Source organism: Lampris incognitus, chromosome 6, assembly GCF_029633865.1.
Source record: "Lampris incognitus isolate fLamInc1 chromosome 6, fLamInc1.hap2, whole genome shotgun sequence".
NCBI lineage: Eukaryota > Metazoa > Chordata > Actinopteri > Lampriformes > Lampridae > Lampris > Lampris incognitus.
In genome coordinates this window covers 14,489,110-14,513,915 of record NC_079216.1, presented here as the reverse complement: position 1 = coordinate 14,513,915, position 24,806 = coordinate 14,489,110, and the positions used below count along the sequence as shown (strand labels likewise).

At 45.4% G+C, this 24,806-nt stretch overlaps 1 protein-coding gene across 1 annotated transcript in view; it reads left to right on the top strand.

The window, feature by feature from the left end:
* The window catches only part of reln (reelin), a 194,731-nt gene that overhangs the window by 69,064 nt on the left and 100,861 nt on the right, over positions 1–24,806 (top strand). The window contains exon 3 of the mRNA XM_056281407.1: positions 6,556–6,694. Within this exon, the coding sequence (XP_056137382.1) occupies positions 6,556–6,694 (139 nt within the window). The remainder of the gene's footprint in view (positions 1–6,555; positions 6,695–24,806) is intronic.

Here is a 24,806-nt window from a genome sequence, read left to right as displayed (position 1 = left end):
ACGTCTCTAAATCCCCAACGCAGTCACATCATGTCACGTGATAACCATCGTGAAAAGAATAAGGACGAAAACTTGGGAATCATTAACCGAAATGCATTTCGATCCAGTCTATTTTTGCAATATATGAACTGGGTTCTGTCGGTGCCAAACCCTAGGAGAAAGAATGATTATTCAGGTGAATGGAGCACCGGCCAATTTAGTAAAGATGGGGCTCTGGATACGTCTATCTTCTCCACTTTTCATCCTAATTCATGCTACTCTGTTCTCTTGTGGCCCCACCATGGCATGCATGACTCCTACAACAGATGGGGAGGTCATACTCTTCCATATGCATCTTATGATACACATGGAGGTTTCTCTTCTCATGCTGTTTCCCCAGATCCACTCAGAGCTGTACACCCTGTATGAATGCCCATTTACAATGGCAGGACACATTACCCCTGCTGGCCCCCCACCCAAAATGAATTGCCCAACTGTGTCCCGACATGGTGTATCTGATATCGCCATGCTGTTGATGTTCCTATGACATCATAAATAATGTTGCTCCAGGACCGTCATTGCAACTGACCAATTAGATTGTTGTGCTGCCTTGCCTTTATGACTCGGGGGGGACAGTTGTAGGATTACGTTGTGGGTTAGCGTGGGCTAGCTATCAGTTAGGTTAAGGTTAGCTATCGGTTAAAGTTAGGGTAAAGTAAGTGTAAGGTTAGGGTTAGGTTGAGGTTATGTTAGGTTAGCTTTGGTATTTTTCTGGTCTAGCCACAACATCACAGCAATGCGATTGGTCAATTGCAATGATGGTCCTGGAGCAACATTAATTATGATGTCGTGGGAACAACACCAACATGGCAATATCAGATTGTGTGTCCCTACACATATGGGGGCATGGGGGCAACTACAGGGTTCAAACTGAATTTTGGCATTTGGACGCAAGTGTTTTAGCTGTTTGCTTTTTATGACAAACCATGATTATTTATCTTATTTTAGATGCTGAGGGGCATCCATGTAGCATAGCGGTCTATTCTGTTGTCTCCCAACACAGAGATTGACGGATCAAATCCCCGTGTTACCTCCGGCTTGGTCGGGCGTCCTGCAGACACAATTGGCCGTGTCTGTGGTATGTGTCCTGGCCGCTGCACTAGCGCCTCTTCCGGTCAGTTGGGGCTCCTGTTCGGGGGGGGAGGGGGAATTGGGGGGAATAGTGTGATTCTCCCACGTGCTACGTCCCCCTGGTGAAACTCCTCACTGTCAGGTGAAAAGAAGCAGCTGGCAACTCCACATGTATCGGAGGAGACGTGGTAGTCTGCAGCCCTCCCCGGATCGGCAGAGGGGGTGGAGCAGTGACCGGGACGGCTCGGAAGAGTAGGGTAATTGGCCAAATACCACTGGGGAGAAAAAAAAAGGGGGGGGGGTCAAAAAAATAAAATAAAAGTTAGAGGCTGAACAGACACCAAAAATATTGTAATGATGAAGTCAGTTAGATTATATCGGCAGTCAATGGAGAGATGCCTACTTTGGCGACATTTTTGCCGCTCCTGATGCCTGTTGGCTTTAGAGCCAAGGGAAACATTGACGCCCCGGCTGGTCAACACTGTGTGGACTACAAATTGCATGGTTAATGTAAACTGCATGTTTCACCATCAAGAAAGACTTTTAGATTCTCACTTCCCTCACATTGTTTGTGTGTGAGTGAGAGAATGTGTGTGGGTGCTTTTGAATGTGTGTGTTTGTGTGCATATTTATGTGTCTACACATGTTTCTACATATATGGCCGAGTTCCTGTGATTCTGTACATCTGCATGTTAATGTGCCTTTTCTCTTAATCAAGTCTTGGTGACTCTTCGCCACAGGTGCCATCACCGCAGTGTAAAAGTAGTACGCCAAACTTTCTCCCCAAGCACAATATGCTGTATGCACTGGATAAGGGACTAATAAAGCTACCTATTTTTTGTTCTGCGTGGTTATGTATGTGAAATATTTTAATGCCGTAATTATGGATCTTATCACTTCAATACAACAGTTTCCCACAGATTTTTTTTTACTATGGTTGGTGAACCCAAAACCCTATAGGGTGGTCAAGAAGCATGAACCCCAGTTAAGACAGTTATCACAATTATAATATCTAAATACTGTTTACATCATGAATTAAGTCTCAGCAGCGGCTGACGGCCACACAGCTGAGTCGAGTACTTGTCTGAACCGCTTAACGTTAGAAACTGAGGAACACGTGCAACGACGCTTCAGTCAGAAATACCGGCAGCTGTTGTACAATACTGGTAATGATGCCAAATATGCTTGTTTTATATGTCCACATCTCACCTGTGGTTTGAAGTCTAGCTAGATGATATTTGACCCAATCAGCCGACACGTCATTTCCTCTGACCCGTTTCCCGCCGTCTCTGGTCGTGGTGCTCTCGCGGTGCCCGAGAGGAACGTTCCAACTGTCCGCTGCGACACAGAGCACAGGCACTCAGTTGGGGCAGCGTCATACTCGTATCTGGCTCATTGATAAAGACAAATATTTCCATGTATTGCAGCAGATGCCCTAAGATTCTTCACGACATAAAATTAGGTTTCCGTTAAAGCTTACTCAAGTCTTCTAAAGGAAATAAACGCCATATGGTCTGTGAAAAAGTAGTATTGCCAGGCAGGGCTGTCCCGGGGTGGGGGTGGGGGTGCTGCTCATTGACATGCACATGAATCACGGTCACACACTGCTATTCTAGTTCTACGGCACGTGTAATCTCTCGGTGCAATACATTTTTAACAAGCAGAATAATACAGCGTCATCATGCACATGGTCTCAGCTAGGACTTTTTGCTATTGTAATCTTTCAAAGGAAAAATCATCAGCTGTAAATCTATTGGCTTTGCATCAAGTCAGCTCAGCTGCCGCTTTATATTGGCATGTTGAAGTATGGCAGTATGTCACAATTCAATATTTCGGGTCTTTTGCCTACGTTTCGTTCAGGTTTTAGATCATTTTTTTGGACCAGTCACTACACATACCCTACGGTCACAGTCACATGCACCCGCTGGCTTTACACACCTGCTCCGCTGCCACGTCTCTGGAAGGGCTGACGAATTCATCCAGCGATCTTCACAGCGGATTTCTTCCTCCTTTTGAAAATGTTTCCTTCTCTCAGCCCCCGACTCGTGTTTACGAAATCGGTCATGCTTTTGTGCAGCCAGCATTGTTTCCCCTTCTCCGTCTTCCTCACAGTGCACTATGGGACAACACAATATTGAAAATGGACACAACCTGAATCATTTGTTAGATCTTTTCATGTGATCTTGACTATGTATAATGGAGGTGATACACGGGAATTTCATTTTTGAAGCATGTTGGGTCAAGAAGAGTCACAAAACAATTATATATATATATATATATATATAGGCAGCACAGTGGTGCAGTGGTTAGAGCATATATATATATATATATATATATATATATATATATATAGGCAGCACAGTGGTGCAGTGGTTAGAGTAGTCGCCTCACAGCAAGAAGGTCTTGGGTTTGAACCCGTTGTTGTCCAGCCTTGGGGGTCGTCCCAGGTTGTGCTCTGTGTGGAGTTTGCATGTTCTCCCCGTGTCTGTGTGGGTTTCTTCCGGGTGCTCCGATTTCCTCCCACAGTCCAAAGACATGTAGGTCAGGTGAATCAGCCATACTAAATTGTCCCTAGGTATGAATGTGTGTGTGTGTGTGTGTGTGTGTATGGGCCCTGTGATGGACTGGCAGCCTTTCCAGGGTGTCTTCCCACCTCCCGCCCACCCAGTGACTGCTGGGAAAGGCTCCAGCATCCCCACAACCCCGGTTGGGATAAGCGGCATGGATAATGGATGTATATATATATATATATATATATATATATACACTCACCGGCCACTTTATTAGGCACACCTGTCCAACTGCTCGTTAACGCAAATTTTTAATCAGCCAATCACATGGCAGCAACTCAATGCATTTAGGCATGTAGACATGGTCAAGACGATCTGCTGCAGTTCAAACCGAGCATCAGAATGGGGAAAAAAGGTGATTTAAGTGACTTTGAACGTGGCATGGTTGTTGGTGCCAGACGGGCTGGTCTGAGCATTTCAGAAACTGCTGATCTACTGGGATTTTCACGCACAACCATCTCTAGGGTTTACAGAGAATGGTCCGAAAAAGAGAAAATATCCAGTGAGCGGCAGTTCTGTGGGCGAAAATGCCTTGTTGATGCCAGAGGTCAGAGGAGAATGGCCAGACTGGTTCGAGCTGACAGAAAGGCAACAGTAACTCAAATAACCACTCATTACAACCGAGGTATGCAGAAGAGCATCTCTGAACGCACAACACGTCAAACCTTGAGGCAGATGGGCTACAGCAGCAGAAGACCACACCGGGTGCCACTCCTGTCAGCTAAGAACAGGAAACTGAGGCTACAATTCGCACAGGCTCACCAAAATTGGACAATAGAAGATTGGAAAAACGTTGCCTGGTCTGATGAGTCTCGATTTCTGCTGCGACATTCGGATGGTAGGGTCAGAATTTGGCGTCAACAACATGAAAGCATGGATCCATCCTGCCTTGTATCAACGGTTCAGGCTGGTGGTGGTGGTGTAATGGTCTGGGGGATATTTTCTTGGCACACTTTGGGCCCCTTAGTACCAATTGAGCATCGTGTCAACGCCACAGCCTACCTGAGTATTGTTGCTGACCATGTCCATCCCTTTATGACCACAGTGTTCCCATCTTCTGATGGCTACTTCCAGCAGGATAATGCGCCATGTCATAAAGCTCGAATCATCTCAGACTGGTTTCTTGAACATGACAATGAGTTCACTGTACTCAAATGGCCTCCACAGTCACCAGATCTCAATCCAATAGAGCACCTTTGGGATGTGGTGGAGCGGGAGATTCGCATCATGGATGTGCAGCCGACAAATCTGCAGCAACTGCGTGATGCTATCATGTCAATATGGACCAAACTCTCTGAGGAATGTTTCCAGTACCTTGTTGAATCTATGCCACGAAGGATTAAGGCAGTTCTGAAGGCAAAAGGGGGTCCAACCCAGTACTAGCAAGGTGTACCTAATAAAGTGGCCAGTGAGTGTATGTATATATAATCTGCAGGATTATAGGCCAGGCGCGAGGCCCTGTGTGTTCGTACCCTTTGCGCGGCCCATGCCACGGTTCTGTTGCCAGGCAGAGTGGCGGGTACCGACCGCGACGGCCGTGCTCTTCACGAACGCTTTTGAGTTTATCCAATTAATAACAGAGTGGCTCTAAGGGCGAGGGCGTCCTAACCTTGCCCTCCGTGGCACTTCAAGACCGGGGAATGATGGCGAGATTGTGCGACATGATGTAATTGCAGCAGGGGGATCATAGCCGGACACTGGCCCTCGTTAATAAGAGCACCGTTAACGCGCTGTCAGTGCCGAGAGGGAGGGGGACACGAGCAAGAGGTCAGCAAGGAGAACTAATGGAAGGAGGGAGGGAGACGGGAGGGGAAGTAAATGGAAGTTTTTTGAGAAGGAGAGGAAGAAGGAGCATAGAACGGGGTTTAGAATAATTGGGAGGAGAAAAGAGACAAATGAAAGAAAAGAGGATGAGAGGAGGAGGAGTGTTCCAGAGAGCAGGGCCTGGCATGGTGTGTGTTTCTGTCAGCAGACCAACAAGAGAATACACTTATTAGTCTGCAGCCAACGAATGAGAGACAGTCCCAGAAACGGTCCTAGGTACACTTTGAGGTTAAAAAGCCTCCGATGGAAGGGATACATACGCCTACACGTGTTGACAAATAGTCCAAATAACAGAATTCCCTCCTCGCCTCTTCATGTGAGAACCTTGACTCCAAAGAGTTCTTCCTCGATTCAACATAAACAAAGTAGCGCTTCCCCTCATTTCATCTATCATGTCTCTTTGCCTCATGCTCCCTGTCCTGACCACTTATGTTACCGAGTTTCACCTGCTTCTTAAACCCATTTACCATACCAGTTTAACTATGGCGCCATGGCTCATCATTACTGAACACATTATTTGAGGAATCTGTTGACATATCTCATTTCTGGACTGCCACCCTGGATCTGCTGCCGTTTTACTATGTTGTCTGTCTGCCTGCCTGTCTGTCTGTCTGTCTGTCTGCCAGTCGGTCTGTCTGGCTGTCTGTCTGGCTGTCAGCCTGTCTGCCTGTCAGCCTGTCTGTCTGTCTGTCTGTCTGTCTGTCTATCAGCCTGCCTGTTTGTCTGCCTGTCTGTCTGGCTGTCAGCCTGTCTGCCTGTCAGCCTGTCTGTCTGTCTGTCTGTCTGTCTGTCTGTCTGTCTGTCTATCAGCCTGCCTGTTTGTCTGCCTGTCTGTCTGGCTGTCAGCCTGTCTGTCTGTCTGCCTGTTTATGTCTGTCTATCAGCCTGTCTGTCTGCCGGTCTGTCTATTTATTTGCTTTATATGGAAACACCAGATAACTCTCTCTCTCTCTCTCTCTCTCTCTCTCTCTCTCTCTCTCTCTCTCTCTCTCTCTCTCTCTCTCTCTCTCTCTCTCTCTCTCTCTCTCTCTCTCTCCCCCTCTCCACCCAGGTGTGATGCCAGAGCGGCAGTTCAGTGGGACCCAGTTTGTGTGCAGTGTGGTGGCATCCCATGTCAGCCACCAGCCCTCAACCAGCTTCAGCTTTATTTGGATTGCCCCTCCACCCGGCACTGGCTGCGTTAACTTCCTGTAAGTCTGCATGTGTGTGTGTGTGTGCTTGAGAAGAAAAGACAGAGACAGATAGAGGTAGCGAGTGAGTTCTCATCCTTGTATGTCAAGGTGTGTGTGTGTGTGTGTGGGTGTGTTTGTATTTGAGTGTCTGTGTGCATGTGAGTGAAAAGAATCATGTCGTGATTTACTGAAGAACATGGAGAGTAGAGGGAGACAAGACATTGCAGACGAGAGGTCCTGCAACACCAAAAAACATCTCAGCTCACTGTAACTGCTATACGCTGAAACACCTTGTGCCTCTCCATACGTGTGTGTGTGTGTGTGTGTGTGTGTGTGTGTGTGTGTGTGTGTGTGTGTGTGTGTGTGTGTCTGTTTGTAAAATGAAGAGAATTATGTTCATGGGGCTTGGAAGTCTTCTGTTAGAGAAGTCCATGTGTTTGACCAGAAACACCACCCATCCCACTGGGAGAGGAAGTCAGACAAACACACACACACACACACACACACACACACACACACACACACACAAACTCAGACACAGGAATTAAGGTCTTCTGAGCTAAGCCCTTAGATAAAGTTGTTTTTTTTTTTTTTTACTCCAGTCTGAACTGTGTCATTGGAGAGAAGGAAGTCAATAAAGGATGCTCCTATGCTTCTCTGTTCATCTGAAAAAGCTCTCAGCGGGCTTTACTGTGCGTCTGTCTCTGTTGAAACAGACACTGGACGAGTAAAAAGCTGGTAAGGGACTGCAAACGGGTGATTTAGCCGTCTGTCTGTCAGTCTGTCAGTCTGTCAGGTGTGTATGTGCTGGGGCCCTCCGCAGAGTCGTTGAGGCCGGACGGCTGCACAGAGAATATGACATATGACCTGGGATTAAACGCCTTTGTCGTTCCCTCTCTCTCTCTCTCTCTCTCTCTCTCTCTCTCTCTCTCTCTCTCTCTCTCTCTCTCTCTCTCTCTCTCTCTCTCTCTCTCTCTCTCTCTCTCCAACTTCTAGCCCCATTTTGTATGCTTTCATCTGTCTTGTCTCGCCCTCCATCGTGTTCTTGCCCACCCCTCCCCCGCCTCTCTTGCCTTCATTCACTTGCTTGGTAATTAAAAGCCTTATGACAATAATCAGTCAAAATGCAATTAGTGGCTGCTGTTGAAGAGGCATACAGGGGAAGGGACGGGTTTCAATAAGCCTGCATACACAAAGCCACTGCAGCATGGCGCTGACATGCCGAGACAGATCGATTGATCGAGACCCTCCCAGAATTGATTATTTCACCGTCCTATGGTGTTTTGCTAAATGAACCGCCGTGCACTTATAAGAGGAAGGAATTATAATAGGCTTATTTTTGCAGTTTCCCTCTAATATAGTTGGAGATCACATCTTTTACCCCTTTTTTGTTTGGCTACAGACACAAAAGACGTTGCAATGTGCTCCCAAGTTTTTCCAAAAATGCTGCAACTAAATCGAGCATATTGGCAGGCCTAATCGCAAAAAGCCCTCTGTGAATTCCTGGAGGGACAAGATAGACTATCATACAGAGACTTTTATGGGGAGACTGACAGACGGGGCTTCAGACTGGGAATTTTTGCCGAAGAAGAGCCGCTATTTAGACAATAAGCACTCAGCCAAACGGATTTGCTGGCTTCTCTGTCTGCCAGCAAACACATTTTCACTCGAGTGTGCGTGAACTTTGGAGTGCTGTGTGCGGCCGGGTATGTCTATGTACGCGTGTCCCTGCGTGCACGTTTGTGCTTGCGGACCGTGGAGCAGCAGTTTGCCAATGCAGATGACAGCGAGGTTGGCAGGTAGCCCCGGCTGTGACAATAGGGGCCCCTGCGGCTGACCTTATCAAAGTCAACCAGTCAAACTCCAGCTGGCTAAAGAGTGCTACACACACACACACTACACCAAACCTTGTCCCAGTTCACCGCTCCCATCTCTACCAGTGCACCCTGCCTGTCTCACATCCCGAAGTTCAACAACTTGATTCTGGGGGAGACTCGCCCTGCATTACAGACAGGGGGCACCACCTCATGTTATCGAACATTGAATTGTCAGTGTAGTTGCTTTTTTTTTAGATTCCCCCCCCCCCCTTTTTTCTGCCCAACTGTACTTGGCCAGTTACCCCACTCTTCCGAGCCGTCCCGGTCGCTGCTCCACCCCCTTTGCCGTTCCCGGGGGGGAGGGGGGCTGCAGACTACCACATGCCTCCTCCGATATATGTGGAGTCACCAGCAGCTTCTTTTCACCTGACAGTGAGGAGTTTCACCAAGGGGACGTAGCACGTGGGAGGATCGTGTTATTCCCCCAGTCTCCCCCGCCCCCGAACAGGTGCCCCTACTGACCAGAGGAGCCGCTAGTGCAGTGACTAGGACACATACCCACATCCGGCTTCTCTCCCGCAGACACGGCTGATCGTGTCTATAGGGACGCCCGACCAAGCCAGAGGTAACAGGGATTCGAACCGCCGATCCCCGTGTTGGTAGACAATGGAATAGACCGCCACTCCACCCGGATGCCCAGTATAGTTGCTTTTAAGTGGACATTTAATCCATGTATTCATAAAAACAGATTCATCTGAGTAAAAAAAAAAAACTTTAGGCAGCAAAATTTACCATTAAATAACATTAATGACTAATAGTTCTTCTAGATCATGACTATCAATATGAGTTTTGATGACTCGTGGTGGCACTGTAACAGAGATGACATGTGTCCTGGGCTTGACACTTGTAGCTAATGGGTGCTTCACGGCATGGACATCAAATACCTCCTGCCCTTGTCTAGCAACCCTGGCCCGAACGATACGAAGGCCTCAAGAAGTCTCCACGACCATTTAAATTAAAGGCACAGACACACTGCGTCCTTCACAAGGCTGGAACCAGCCCGCAGTCACATTAATGTGGCGCTGGCGAGGAGTTTTATGGCCGATACTGTGAGAATGTTCTCGGTTACAGATCACTAGGAGGAGTGTAATGGAGTGCTTTGATGTGGGCCTCTGGAAGATTTCATTTGCTGTGTGGCTGTAAATTACCCCCCAGGACGAGGTGCGTGGGTGGGCGGATAGTGCACCTGTGTGTGTATGTGTGCACTTTTGTGGCTATATTTACAAGTTGGGGTCAGACAGTCCAGTATATACATATACATATACATATAAATATGTAAATCAATAGGGTACTCCAGTCCAAAATTGCAAATTAGCTTACTTTTGATTACTGCAGGAGACGAAGGGGTTTGGTGTTGAAAACTGAAATTATTTCATTATAGTCCAACAATTCAGTCAGTTCTTTTTCAGAGGAGAGCAGGGACAAAGAATTCAGTCTGTCACAATGGATGCTCTGATACCAGTTTTTATCCAACTGACAGTTGAAAAGAGTCTTTCAACAGTAAAGATGCTGACGGGGAAAGGGCTGAATTAGTAGCCACATATGTGTCGTTACTACTTGGCACTTGAGGAGAAACTGGTGCAGGAGTAGGTGTCTGGGTTGAGAATGATGACTGAACTTGAGATAAACTTGTGACAAACTTGAGCAAACTGCTTTGTTTTGCCACGATTTAACCTACATTAAAAGCAGCTAGCTAGTGGAAAGCAGGCTTCTGTTCCTTGGTGCAATGCGCGGGTTGTACACAGTGAAAGAAGAGGGGCTGCTCACAATCTGGCATTTGTGAAATGCACTGCCACTCAAAAAAATCTGACCTATCATCAGCATATTTTTTTTTCTAGAGCAGTCTATCATACAAAATCAAGAGCGAGAGAGATGCATCGTCGGCCTTTGATTATGCACCAGCCCACATGCTCCTCCTCAACACCACTCACTACTACTACCACTTTTGGTACTCGGGTCCACCCAATCAGAAGGCCTCCTTTTTTGCTGGATCATCCAGTAAAAAGTAGTCAATGAATACTGTTTCAATTATCTGACTATGCAACCAATAAAAATAAATCAATTCCTGTTTCTAGCTTCTTGTTTACAAGTGGCCCACAGATCGACCGGCCAACCAGGATTTCTGCTGGTGCTCCCTATGGCCAGTCCAGCCATTGTTAGATATTCATTTGGCTATCTAGAAAGCACAACATGTGACAGACAGAGGTAGCCAAGGCTTTTACCAACCACTTTTTTTAACAACATGTTATACCACCCCCTCTGCCGATCCAGGGAGGGCTGCAGACTACCACATGCTTCCTCCTATGCATGTGGAGTCTCCAGCCACTTCTTTTCACCTGACAGGGAGGAGTTTTGCCAGGGGGATGTAGTGTGTGGGAGAATCATGCTATTGCCCCAGTCCCCTCCCCAACCGACCAGAGGAGGCGCAAATGCAGCAACCAGGACACATACCCACATCTGGTTTCCCACCCGCAGACATGGCCAATTGTGTCTGTGGGGACGCCCAACCAAGCCAGAGGTAACACAGGAATTCAAACCGGCGGTCCCTACGTTGGTAGGCAAGGGAATAGACCGCTACGCTACCCGGATGCCCCCATGAATAACAATGTTGCTGAAAGTAGTGGTGCTGTGTGCCTGGGTTCCCTGTTTCTCCCTCTGTGATGCCAGCATCCTACGATTATCCTCTATGTTGGAGACTCTGGCCCTGGGTAAACAGTGAATCAAGGCTGGCGATGCTAATCTGATATTGTGGGTAATGGAATCTCCTTTGACTAGCGTGCATTGCTTTACTCTGTTGACAGGAGCAGGAGAGGTACGCTTGCTGTTAGGACTACCAACAGGGCTAGTGAGGGGCGAAAACCGGTTTGCAGCCAGGAGAGGTAACTGCAGACCAGGCCACACAACTGGTGGCTTGCTCTTGCGAGCCTTCCCATCCTGCCAAACAAAGACAAACTCCACCGCATCTGCTGACGAGACTGAGCTAGTGCTAACAATAGTGGGTCTGCTGTCAGTTCCGGGGCTAAGGCTGTCTCATGTGCCAGTCACATCTAACGTAATCCTAGCTGAAAGAAGCTGCTCTAACTAACGGGCACATGTCTCTAGTAGAGACGACCTGTCTGTAACTGCGGAACAGTCACCACAAACCATCGTTTTAACAACTCTGCTTTGACTGCAAAAGCAATAGAGCTAACTGCTAAGTTAGGCTAAGTTTGAAGCTAGTAAGCAGACTAGGAACGAAAGGCTGCCCATTAAGACTAAAGACTCTTTATGCATGCTCAATAATCCAGGTAAGAAAATCAAAGAAAGTTGACAGTTCATCTGGACACAAATGTTTATTGAGAGAAACGTTTCATCACTCATCTAAGTGACCTCTTCAGTCTAAACTGACCGCAGGTACCCCCACCCTTATAAACAATGACCAAAACCAATGATCATTTTCATATACAAATAGGTGTGACCGTTAAATAGAATTTTAATGGCCATGTGTACTATTCACAGAGGATTTGATAATGTTTGCAATCACAGCATTGTAAAATGGTGACAGATGTACTCTTAGCCCCCCCCCCCCCCGCCCGGTTCATAGATGGTTGTTCCCTCGTCACATAGGTGGCCTCTTTGACTCCCCATTCAAACCAGCATTCCCGTTCTATGAGAATGTGTTGAACTTTCAGCTGATAGATTCAGGTACAGCAGACCCCACCATGAATCCGAAGTGGGAGACTCTGGAGCGCAAGATGCCATACATTTTCAAGAGATTTGAGAACGAGAAAGAAAGAACCTTAATCAGGTCCGCCTTTTCAACAAGCTGACTGTTCTCCAGGAAAATCACTGAAAATTTCACAAATTTATCAAAGTTATTTATTGCCAAGTGCTCTAAGTATTCAGCATTTCCAGGTGAGTGCTGCTTATCAGTGAATGAATGAACCGAGGGTATGCGGTTCAGTCACTGATTATACCAGATAATATGGCTGGTTGCTGACAAAGCAAATCACTAAATAGAACACTCAAGACATCGTTAAGTTAAGTTGCGACATGTGGTGCTTGGTTTGTCACTGAGGAGGAGCGGGGTGCAGACCAGATGCCCTGAATTAGCCTCATTAGCTTGTGACATATTAAATAGCATCCACAGAGACAAGGAGAGAATGAGACATGGAATTGCAAAGCTCTCTCCCATACAGACTCTATCGATGTCTTGCTTTAACTTAGTTTTGCTGGTGTGAGAGTTTTTTTTAATCACTTTTTAAATACTGGGACTGTTGGGTTCTCAACTGCCATCTTTGTCATTTGTCAGGGCCATGAAATAATCTTTCTTTTTTTTTTAAATGAATCAAAATTTGAAAAAATTAATGAAAACTTGCCAAATTAGTACGCGGATGACAAGACCATACCGGATCGGTTGAGGCCCGGGTTAACAACAGCCACCATTGGTGCTGTGCCCTCACGTGGTACCGAAGGAAACTATAAAATCTGCTGTGGCCACCCCTGAAAAACAGGGAACAAGCTGAAAGCCAGTCAGACTAGCTTGGTCTAGTCAGAAAGGCACGAACTGTGGAAGCCTCTTGGATGAGAGGCGAAATGTCTTCACGGATGTATACCAAGTCCAGTTGCACTTGATTCAACTCCTTTTGGATAACCATGACCTGGATAAATGAGAACATTCACAGACAAGCTGAAAGAAGAAGAAATGAATTGATTTGAAATCAACTTGCTATTTTCTTGGATGGTCCGAAAGAACCGAAGTTTGTTTTGGAGAGTCAGTCTTCCCACCACTATCTGTGAGGGCTTTCTATGACTCTTGTTTTCTTGGGAGGGCTCTGCCACAAGTGCAATCGTCTAGACTCCAAGTAGAGAAGTGGTAATAAAAAAGATGACTAGGACACAGTGATCACTGTTCAAGGGGCTGGAAAACAAAAGTACAGCTTCTTTCTCTACTCTCAATTGCCCTCCTTTTTGATGAGGCTTTGGATCAGAGAACCATGAAATGAAATGAAATTTTATTCTTTTTTTTTTTTTTTTTAAACATTAACCCCTCAGGAGATAGCTACCTAATCATCCATGTTGATGACAGACAGGAAGGATGTCGGGTGGTCATCATCTCAGCAGGATGTCAAAGGTCACAGTTCACTGGGTCAGGTTGACAGATGATTTATCTAAACCAGTACCCAATTTCTCCTGGTATTAGGCAGCCATCCTCCACCCAATCGATCCTCTGTTGGTTGAGTCAATAATTCATTCTGATTTAACATAAAATCACTGGTTAATGAGCTTCCTTCATCATTAAAGCTCTATAGAAGTCAAACACATTTGATTTTTGTCCCATGGCAGTGTCACGGGTTCACTGAAGACATCCCACCACAGACCATGAAATATTAATCTGAGGTAAATTGCATCTTTGCGGTGTAGCTGAGGAAGTATGAGTGGAAGTGGCCATGGGTGCTAAAGCACATAAATCCCAACCTTTTTTACCCTTTCAAATATACTAGGGCTGCAAATCTGACACAATCCACCCATATAAATCCACTTTTCATTAATCACATTTAATCACATAGACCATAGATCTTTCATCTATGAATTTAACCTTTCTTAAACAAAAATGTGACAAATTTTTCTCACTAGTAAATCATGGCTCCGTCTGGAGAGGCAAACGTATTCCTGTTCAACTCAACAGATGATTCATCCCCCTCCTGTTGCACTGTGACCCCCAGGGCCTATACCTCTATTATTTCCCAAGACACACACACACACATGCACATATCGACACACACCATCGGTCTGATCAATACTGCCCTGATTTGGCTGTATTTGATCACATCTGTTACCCATCAGCACACAGTCTCATCTCCCACCTGCTGTGACCATGAGCTCTGTGTAAATCCCAGATAAAAAAAAAAAAGAGAACGGAGATTACAAAAAAGAAAAACATTTCATTTTAAATTAACCATATACTCAAGGGAGAGGGGGTGGCTGAACAGCTGCATTTGGTGCAGAACGATTGGTGTGTGCTTTGAGATGACTGTCCCTCCAAAGACAAATAGCAGATATGACCGAGTGTTGGTGTCCATCTCTGTTGACTCAGTAGAGACATACCCTGACTCTGCCCCACTATGACCCTTGCAGAGAGAGAGATTAACTTTTTTTTTTTGATCGGAACAATATGAAGATGTATCAGTTAATCTATTTGCTCTCCATCGTTCGGTATTTCTCATTTGACTCTGGTTGCATGATTTGTCTCCAAACGCTGCTGTTTTCCTAATCGCCTGATTATCAATTACACCTCGCTAACAGAAAGACAAGGTCAATTGCTCTTCCAGCGGCTGTGCGCTGAGCAGCAACTCCCTCCATGACCTCGTGCTAACAAGCAGGTAATTTGCCAAACAATTCCCAAATCCCTCTACAGTGGAGCGCCATTAAATTTGCATGTTCTCCAAGAGCCCTTTTCAATTAATTAGTTTAGAGGGGGGGAGGGGAGGGGGCAAGGCCATTCCAAAGAGACCGGTCACACCTCTTTCAACCCAGATGGCAGGAAAACAAGAAACAGCAGTGGCTTGTTGATGGAAATGCTAAGAAAAAACCTAGTGGAAGAATTAGACTGCTCTTTCTATCCATTTCCCTCTTTGTTCCTTTCTCTCTCTCTCTCTCTCTCTCTCTCTCTCTCTCTCTCTCTCTCTCTCTCTCTCTCTCTCTCTCTCTCTCTCTCTCTCTCTCTCTCTCTCAAATTCAAATTCAATTTGCTTTATTGACATGACTATAACAAAATACAGTATTGCCAAACCATTGTACAAATGACGAATGTTAACAAATATACATACAGAAAGAAGACAATAATATATACATATAATAAATAAATAAGATGAGGGTAACTTAAACCAGGCCTGATGATGTAGATCAGCGGGTCATTCTGATTCCCTCATGTGGTGGCAGGCAGAGATAAACTCCTGCGAGAACACAACTTTCATTTCCCCCTGTATAATTTTTAGCTTTTTGTTATCTGATTTAATAAAATGTGGATTCTATTACTGGATTTTGGTAAAAATTTGTTCCCTGATAAGTTTACATTTTGGGCACTGTGTGAGGGAGTGCTGCTCTGTCTCTACAGCAGTTCCTCCACACTGTTGGCACAAATGCTCCTCTTTTGGCAGCCATGTTTTCTTATATCTGCCTGTTTCAATGGCCAGGCTATGAGCACTCAGTCAGGACTTTCTTAACATCAGTCACTGTGGTCAGGTAGGTTCCCACAGTGTACTGTCTTTTTAGGGCCAGATAACATTGCATTTTACTTTGTGTGTGTAATTGTGTGTTTCAATAGGTGAGGTACTTTTGTTTCGTTGTGTTATAATTTGGTTGACTCTGATAGTCCTGGTGTCAGACTTGTGCTGAGGCAGAACAATGCTTGAACTGGAACAGAGCGTCAGGACCAGCTGAGTGAGGTGACCTTTGTTTTTGCTCATCCCTTGGCTCTACAGGGCTTTGTGTGGTGGTAGGAGTGGGGGTCACTTTCTTTAAGATGAAGCCAATATTTAATTGATCATTTTTGGATTTTCAATAATAATGGAAATTGGCCCAATTCAGCTCTGCAGGCATTATTAGTTGTTGTCCTGTGCACCTGCAGAATGCTTTTACAAATTCTGAATGTGAGTTTGTCTTTTGATTGCATAAAATGCCCTGCATGTTTTTTTTCTCAGTTCATTGACTGCTGAGTTGAAATTTACAATGGAATTTATTTTCAAGCCTAAATAATTATATTCCAAACAGTTTTGTATTGTTTGTGTTCCTATTGTAAAGTGATATTTGTTTCTCTGACATCTAGATCTTTTGAAATATCATTGTTTTGGTCTTTTTCATGTTAATTGGCAGGGCCCAGGTCTGACAGTAACATTCAAGTATGTTAAAACTATGTTGAAGTCCATCTTCTGTTGGACTTAACAGTATTAAATCATCTGTATACAGCAGGAATTTGATCTCCGAGTTGTGTAGGAGCTGTGGACTGTTCCAACATGGTGACTAATTCATTAATATAAATGTTGAACAGGGCAGGTGATAAACAATCGCCTTATCTCGACCGACATTCTTGAGAAATCAGTGATCTTCTCGTGTCCAATCTTGATGCTGCACACGTTGTTTGAAAATGTGGATTTTATTAAGTTTTATTTACCCCATACGCCACTTTGAAGTAGTTTGTAAAATAAACCAATGTGCCATATTGAATCAAATGCTTTTTTGAAGTCAATGAAACGTGCAAATATTTTGTTCTTATTTTGATAAACATATTTGTCGACCAGGGTGAGTAGGGTGTAAATATGGTCTGATGTGCGATGATTTGCTATGAATCCAATTTGACTTTTGCTCAGGACATTGTGTTTTGTAAGGAAGTGTATGAGCCGAGAATTATAATGTTGCAGAAAACCTTCCCCAGATTACTGTTCACACAAATGCCTCTGTAATTATCAGGGTCAGATTTATCTCCGTTTTTAAAAATCGGCATAATGAGACCACGCGCTCTCTCTCTCTCTCTCTCTCTCTCTCTCTCTCTCTCTCTCTCTCTCTCTCTCTCTCTCTCTCTCTCTCTCTCTCTCTCTCTCTCTCTCTCTCTCTCTCTCTCTCTCTCTCTCTCTCTCTCTCTCTCTCTGCCCCTTCTGGTTGCAGGGGCATATAACCACAGCTGGTCCTCAGCGTGGAAGATAAATCGGTATGTTGCTGTATTATTTTGAAGTCTGGCTCCACTGGGCGCTGGTCTCCTCTGTATCTCCTGGTATTAATCATGATTACCAGTGAGGCCAAGCTAGCCGGGGGGGAAAAATTAGCTTTTAATTGGGATTATGGAGAAGTGGCGGGAGCGTTGTCTAACCAGGGGATGAGGAGCTGATCGACTATCTCAGAGAGGAAGAGGAAGTCAAACTCTCACCCTTGCTTTTTTTTTTTTTTGCTGTTGTTGTTTCTTGTTGAAAGAGAAAGAGAGTGGAGCTTTGGAAAGGAATAATTGTCATAAATTGCTTTTTCGTGACTGTGTGTTTGCTCCTGCATATGTTCACTGGACTGTGAACACAAAAAGGCTTTGTGCGGTCCAGCCTGTGAGGTGCACAAGGCCAATGTGGCAGAAGATCTATGTTACCTGTGTGCATGTATATGTGCTTGTGGGCAGTTTGGTGGTTTAGGTATTAGATTAAGATTAGATTAATTTTGTCAGTCGCTGTGAGAAAATTAAATTGTTGTATTTGCAAAATAGAATTGGAAATAAATGAAAACAAGGCATCCGGGTGGTGTGGTGGTCTATTCCGTTGCCTACCAACATGGGGATCGCCGGGTCGAATCCTCGTGTTATCTTCGGCTTGATCGGGTGTCTTTGCAGACACAATTGGCTGTGTCTGCGGGTGGTAAACCGGATGAGGGTGAGTGTCCTGGTCGCTGCACTAGTGCCTCCCCTGGTCAGTCGGGGCACCTGTTGGGGGGGGGGGGGGAGGGAGACTGGGGTGAATAGCATGAACCTCCCACGTACTATGTCCCCCTGGTGAAACTCCTCAGTGTCAGGTGAAAGGAAGCGGCTGGTGACTCCACATGTATTGGAAGAGGCATGTGGTGGTCTGCAGCCCTCCCCGGATGGCTCAGAAGAGTGGAGTAATTGGCCAAGTACAATTTGGGGGAAAAGGGGGGGGGTATCCAAAATAAAACGGGTTTTACAAAGTGTCATAGGTGCAAATATGATTGAACACACCAAAATCAAACACAAGCCGGCCTATTATGGCCGAAGAGAAACAGTAGAAGAAGAAGAGAAGAACAAGTTAAACATAAAGTTGGCACAAAAAAAATGGAAGTAGGTGAGCGTGTGTGTGTGTGTGTGTGCGTGTGTGTGCGTGCGTGTGTGTGCATGTGCACACGCGTGCATGCACAGTTAAGAGCTGTCAAGCCTCCTCCTGGGGGGTGCTTATGGCCGACAGCAACATGTAATCTAACGTGGAAGACATGCTTGGTAATTATACACTCGGGGCCTGTTGGGAGCTCCTTGAGTGACAGTCTGTCTATCCTCATCCATGGTATAGCACTTATAGATGTGTACGAGAGAGTGTGTGTGGGCAAACGGGGGGATGGATGCCTGATTCAGCTAACATATTGGGGGATTTGACAGTCGATAAAAACACAAGGCCATCTTCTCTCCATCTCTACTACTTACCACCCCGCTCTCACTTCTCTCTCTATCTACCCATTTCTCTCCATTTTCCTCCTCATCCTCTCTCCCTCTCTCTCTGTTTCCCCCTCTGTCTGTCTGTCTATCTATCTATCGCTTTCTCTTTCACCTATTCTTTCCTACTTTCTGTTTCTCTCCCCACACTAATGAGAGGGGAGAGGATGACACTTATTTTCACAAGATTAACGATCTCTCTTTTCGAATTAGAGGAGAGGAAGATAAAAGGGGGAGAAAAAAAACACGTTTAGGGCCCTAATTGCTTTTCCCCCCAAAAAGAAAGTCAAATTAACATTTAGATGTTCTATGAATGCTTCGTGGGTGTATGTGTTGCTCTTTGTGTGTGTGTGTGTTCGATGTGGAGACGGTAATGAGAGACACACGCTAAGCGGCTAGCGGAGTGTGACGGCAGGACAGACGCTGGCATCACGCTGCACCGATCACACACTCTTCGCCTCACACAGATACAGGGTCTAAATGCCCCCTTTCAGCTCTCCTGCTTTAATGACACACACACACACACACACACACACACATTCATAGACAGATTTGTATACACACACCATCAATTCATATATGCTCCAAAACATATAGTTGTGTATAAGGGTTTATATGTGAACACACACACACACACACACCACCAAACAACCTTGTCTAATTCTTACTGAGATTGTCTCCCGATTCATTTGTTTTGCAGAGTTGGGAGGACTGAAGGGAGGAGAGTGAACGCCATTAGAAACACAAAAGTACCGTTGGCATTTTCAAAGAAAAATGGTGCCTTGGCGTAATTGCGTCTCAAAAAGTGTTTTTATCCTCAAAGTAGTAAAATGACACTCACATTTCAGTCAGTCGTGCATAGCATTTCTCCTGCCTATGTTTGACTAGTGTGTGTGTGTGTGTGTGTGTGTGTGAGGTCAAATGTGCTCCCTGGCAGCCCCCCCCCTCTCCCTGGCAGTGTGCAGGCTCTCGTTAGCGACTCTCGTTAGCGACGTGGAGCGCGGACCGGGACTGTGTTTAGTAAATATTTAAGTGCCTTGTTCCTACACCCCCACCCGCTGTTTGTTGCGCAGCATCTTTTATTCATAAATACCAAAGTCAAATTAGTTTTCAACGAATTGTTAAATATGAACATAATTAAGTGTGTTTTCCCTAAGCCTGCACAGACACAGCAGTTTTTTGTTAATTGATGAGGGGCCTATTCATTATTCATTAGCTGAGATGAATGTGTAAATGCCCTGACACCCAGAAAAGGCCCGGCTCGGTGTGGTCGGCCGGGGTGGAGGAAGAGTTTGGAGGAGAGGCGTTTTAGACTGACCGAGAGAGCAACAGAGGAATGCAACAGCAGGACGGCAAGACTAGAGTGGATGTGGACCGCACTGAATCAGAATCGGACTCGTGTTTATTGGCCATGTAGGTTTGCACATACATGAATTTGTCTCCGGTTTCATGGCTCTCTCAGTGTACTTAACAGAGAATAACAACACTACAACACAACTAATACTACTACTACTTTCGGCTGCTCCTGTTAGGGGTTGCCACAGCAGATCATCCGTTTCCATCTCTTCCTATCCTCTGCATCTTCCTCTGTCACTGCCTTCCTCTTTTCCTCTTCCCTGGTAGCTCCATATTCAGCATCCTTCTCCCAATATACCCAGCATCTCTCCTCCACACATGTCCAAACCATCTCAATCTTGCCTCTCTTGCTTTGTCTCCAAACCGTCCAACCTGAGCTGTCCCTCTAATATACTCGTTCCTAATCCTGTCCTCCTTCGTCACTCCCATTGAAAATCTTAGCATCTTCAGCTCTGCCACCTCCAGCTCCACCTCCCATCTTTTCGTCAGTGCCACTGTCTCCAAACCATATAACATAGCTGGTCTCACAACCATCTTGTAAACCTTCCCTTTAACTCTTGCTGGTACCCTTCTGTCACAAATCACTCCTGACACTCTTCTCCACCCTGCCTGCACTCTCTTCTTCACCTCTCTCCTGCACTCCCAGTTACTTTGCACAGTTGACCCCAAGTATTTAAACCCATACGCCTTCGTCACCTCTACTCCTTGCATCCTCACCATTCCACTGTCCTCCCTCTCATTCACACATGTATGTATTCCGTCTTGCTCCTACTGACTTTCATTCCTCTTCTCTCCAGTGCATACCTCCACCTCTCCAGGCTCTCCTCAACCTGCACCCTACTCTCACTACAGATCACAATGTCATCTGCGAACATCATAGTCCATGGAGACTCCTGCCTGATCTGGTCCGTCAACCTTTCCATCATCAGTGCAAACAAGAAAGGGCTCAGAGCCAATCCTTGATGTAATCCCACCTCCAACTTGAACCCGTCTGTCTTTCCTACCACACACCTCAACACTGTCACACTTCCCTCATACATATCCTGCACCACTCCTACATACTTTTCCGCAACTCCCGACTTCCTCATACAATACCACACCTCTTCTCTCGGCACCCTGTCGTATGCTTTCTCTAAATCCACAAAGACATAATGTAACTCCTTCTGGCCTTCTCTATACTTCTCCATCAACATTCTCAAAGCAAACATCTCATCTGTGGTGCTCTTCTGTGGTATGAAACCATACTGCTGCTCGCTAATCCTCACCTCTCCTCTAACCTAGCTTCTATTACTCTTTCCCATATCTTCATGCTGTGGCTGATCAACTTTATACCTCTGTAGTTGCTACAGTTCTGCACATCATCCTTATTCTTGCAAGTCGGTAGCAATATACTTCTTCTCCACTCCTCAGGTATTCTCTCACTTTCTAAGATTGTGTTAAACAATCTAGTTAAAAACTCCACTGCCATCTCTCCTAAACATCTCCATGCTTCCACAGGTATGTCATCAGGACCAACTGGACCAACAACACTACAAAACAACAATCTTCAGATATATACACAAGGATTGACTAATACAGGCAAAATAAGAGGTAATAAGGTGCCGTGGTGCAGAGAATAGATCAGAAATGCTGAAATAGATGTTAGCAAGTTACTTACACACATGCCTGAGGTATATGGACATGACAGAGTGTACCAGTATACGTACAATGTACAGTACATTATATATACAAAATGGTTGGATTTATTTGACAATGTTAAGCGTTCATTAGAATGACAGCCTGCAGAAGGAAACTGCTTTTATATCTGGTTGTTTTGGGGTACAGACAAGCCATCCGGTCCTTGTATAACCAAAGTGGGAGCTGTGTCCGCATTCTTGGCACAAAGTCAGACATGTTTTCGGTGGGTGTCAGACTCCACCAAGGTTGTCCCTTGTCTCCTATTCTGTTTGTGATATTCATGGACAGGATCTTAAGGTGCAGCCAAGGTGAGAAGTGTGTCCATTTTGGGAGCCTCAGAATTGCATCTCTGCTCTTGGCAGATGATGTAGTTTTGTTGCCTTCATCAGAACGCGACCTCCAGCGCACACTGGGGCAGTTTGCAACCCGAGTGTGAAATGGCCGGGATGAGAGTCAGCACCTCTACCGGGTTGGGGAGGAGTTGTTGCCTCAAGTGAAGGAGATCAAGTATCTCAGGGTCTTGTTCATGAGTGAGGGTGGAGCGGGACATTGACAGGCGGATTGGTGCAGCATCAGCAGTAATGCGGACGTTGTACCGGACCATTGCGGTGAAGAGGGAGCTGAGCCAGAAGGCAAAGCTCTCAATTTACCAATCAGTCTTTGTTCCAACACTCACCTATGGTCATGAGCTTTGGGTAGTGACCAAAAGGGTGAGATCGCGGATACAAGCAGCTGAAATTAGTTTCCTCCGTAGGGTGTCTGGGCCTTAGAGATGAGATGTTTTGGGGTACAGTGCTCTGTAGCACCCCCCAGAGGAGAGGAGTTGGAACAAGTTGTGACCAGGGTTTGATGAGTCTGCAATTACATTGCCTGCCCATTTCCTGAGTCTGTAGGTGTACAAGTCCTGAATGGAGAGCAGGTAGGCACCAATGAAATTGCGCTGAATCAGATATACATTCTCTTCTCTTCTCTTCTCTTCTCTCCTTTTCTCTCCTTTTCTGCTCTCTTCCTCGTGCATAGTATTTCTGATGGCTGGTCATGAGTACAAGGTGCAGGCAGTATGATTGCACAGGGGCCCATGGGTTGACTGGGGCCCATAGAGAGAGCATGACTGCATGATTAGGAAAGCAACCTTGAACAAATCACTTCATTACTGTACACGAAATACTGCACAAATGACGTGACCCGTGTGCAGTAGAGCATTTTAAACTGCAGTAATGACACATCATGTTTTGAGTGTTACCTCTTTGAAGGTTTGCATCACCAGCAACAACGGTTTCTCCCGACATGTCAATCATCAGCTGACGAACGAGTCTCCGTTCTGTGAAGCCAACAGCAACAAGCAGCAGGTTAAACTGACTGCAGAAACAGTTTGTCCAGTTTATAGGCTAGTTATCTAGCAACTCACCTGCTATGTGTGTTTTTGCCTACATACCTTCCCAATAACGGCTATAGTTATGTAAACATTCCAGCTGTAGTTGGTTGATTAGTTGAATTGTTGATGTGATTGACCGTCTGTTACCATGTGTCAGATCACTATTCATGTTTCTGCTGGCTTTCTGTTTACCTCTCTACTTTCCCAATACAATAACCCGAGTAACTTATTCAACTGTAAAATCCAACACATTGTTGGTAAAATATACATACACCTAATGGTGTGCGTTTGCGTGTGCATATATATGTGTGTGTGTGTATGTGTGTGCGTGTATTTGTCACTTCACTCCAGCACATGTTGTCACAGTTAGTTAGATGTGCGGGTGGATCCATCAGAGGATGATGGGGAATGAGTTGCACATGGGGAGTTTCCTCTGAGCTCTGCCATGTTGGCTTCTCTTAATAGACATGTTGTATCATGTCTTCAGTTTGCGAGCCACCAGCCAGTGAGTGACTCTGTCTGAGCCACTTGTCTGATTGTGTGTCAGACTGCCTCAGTGTTGGACTGAACCAAAAGATGAGGTCCTCATTTTCCAGAGCAGCCGCTTAACGCACCTGATACTGCATGTGACAGGATGCACAATATTGTGTCTCTATTTGCACATGTGTATGCAGAGCTGCATCACTAAACTTGGTATAACAAGCATGTTGATATTTACAAACTTAGGGACAGTGCTTTCATTATCCAGCTAGAAGCCAAATTACACCATTAAGTTCTTGTCTGTGTGCCAGACAACTGACTAAAGATGAAAAAGAACCAGCTGTGCTCCTCGCCACCATGGATGGGTGGTGATGCTGCAATCTAAGATGGTGCATTGCCAGACAATGAACTGGCCAAGACAGAAACAGGCTGGGATATTTATCCTTCTTTATGTTTTTGACCTTGAAACCACAGTAACTGATTTCCCTCCGTTTTTCATGAGGGTGAAATGTAGCATCTAGTGGTGGTGAAGACAGCTTTTATTGCTTAATGTCATTTATGACTCATGTCATTTGAAAGAATAGTGTTTTTCCCTCCACAGAGGTTTCCTTCAGGGTGGTACTATTCATTTTATTTTGATGCCGCCAAATGGCAGGAAAGAACGGCACCGAGCTCCGAGGCTGGACGGTTTTATGCCAGTAGATACTTTCAAGGCCTTGGAGAAAATTGGAGCTGCTTCACACACAAGAATAACTGAACCTCAGCGTTCTTTGTGTCTTCCTCACTATGAACTTTTTCATGAATGAATATGCCTTCACAATGATACTTAACCTGTAGTCAATGGCAAAATGCAGGATTAGTGGCCGTTCTGCTTTATTGTGGTGCTAGTTTCTGTCCCGTTCTTCTCTTCTTCATCACACTTAATGTTGGCATAGTCAAGCCCCTCTGTTTAGTCTTTGTTTCTGTTTTAATTTATTCCTTTCATTTAAATTCAAAATCTCTTTTTGACCTGTGTTGTGAGAGCAGCTCTGCTGGTGGGCAAGCTGCCCACTTAAAAAAAGATGAACTATAACTAAAGTAGATCCTGCTGTGTGTAGGCACACAGTGTGTTGTGTGTAAAGTAAATTATTGCTGATCTTTGTACCGTATTTTCTGCCTTGGTTTATCACTGAGGCATAGACGGAAGGTGGA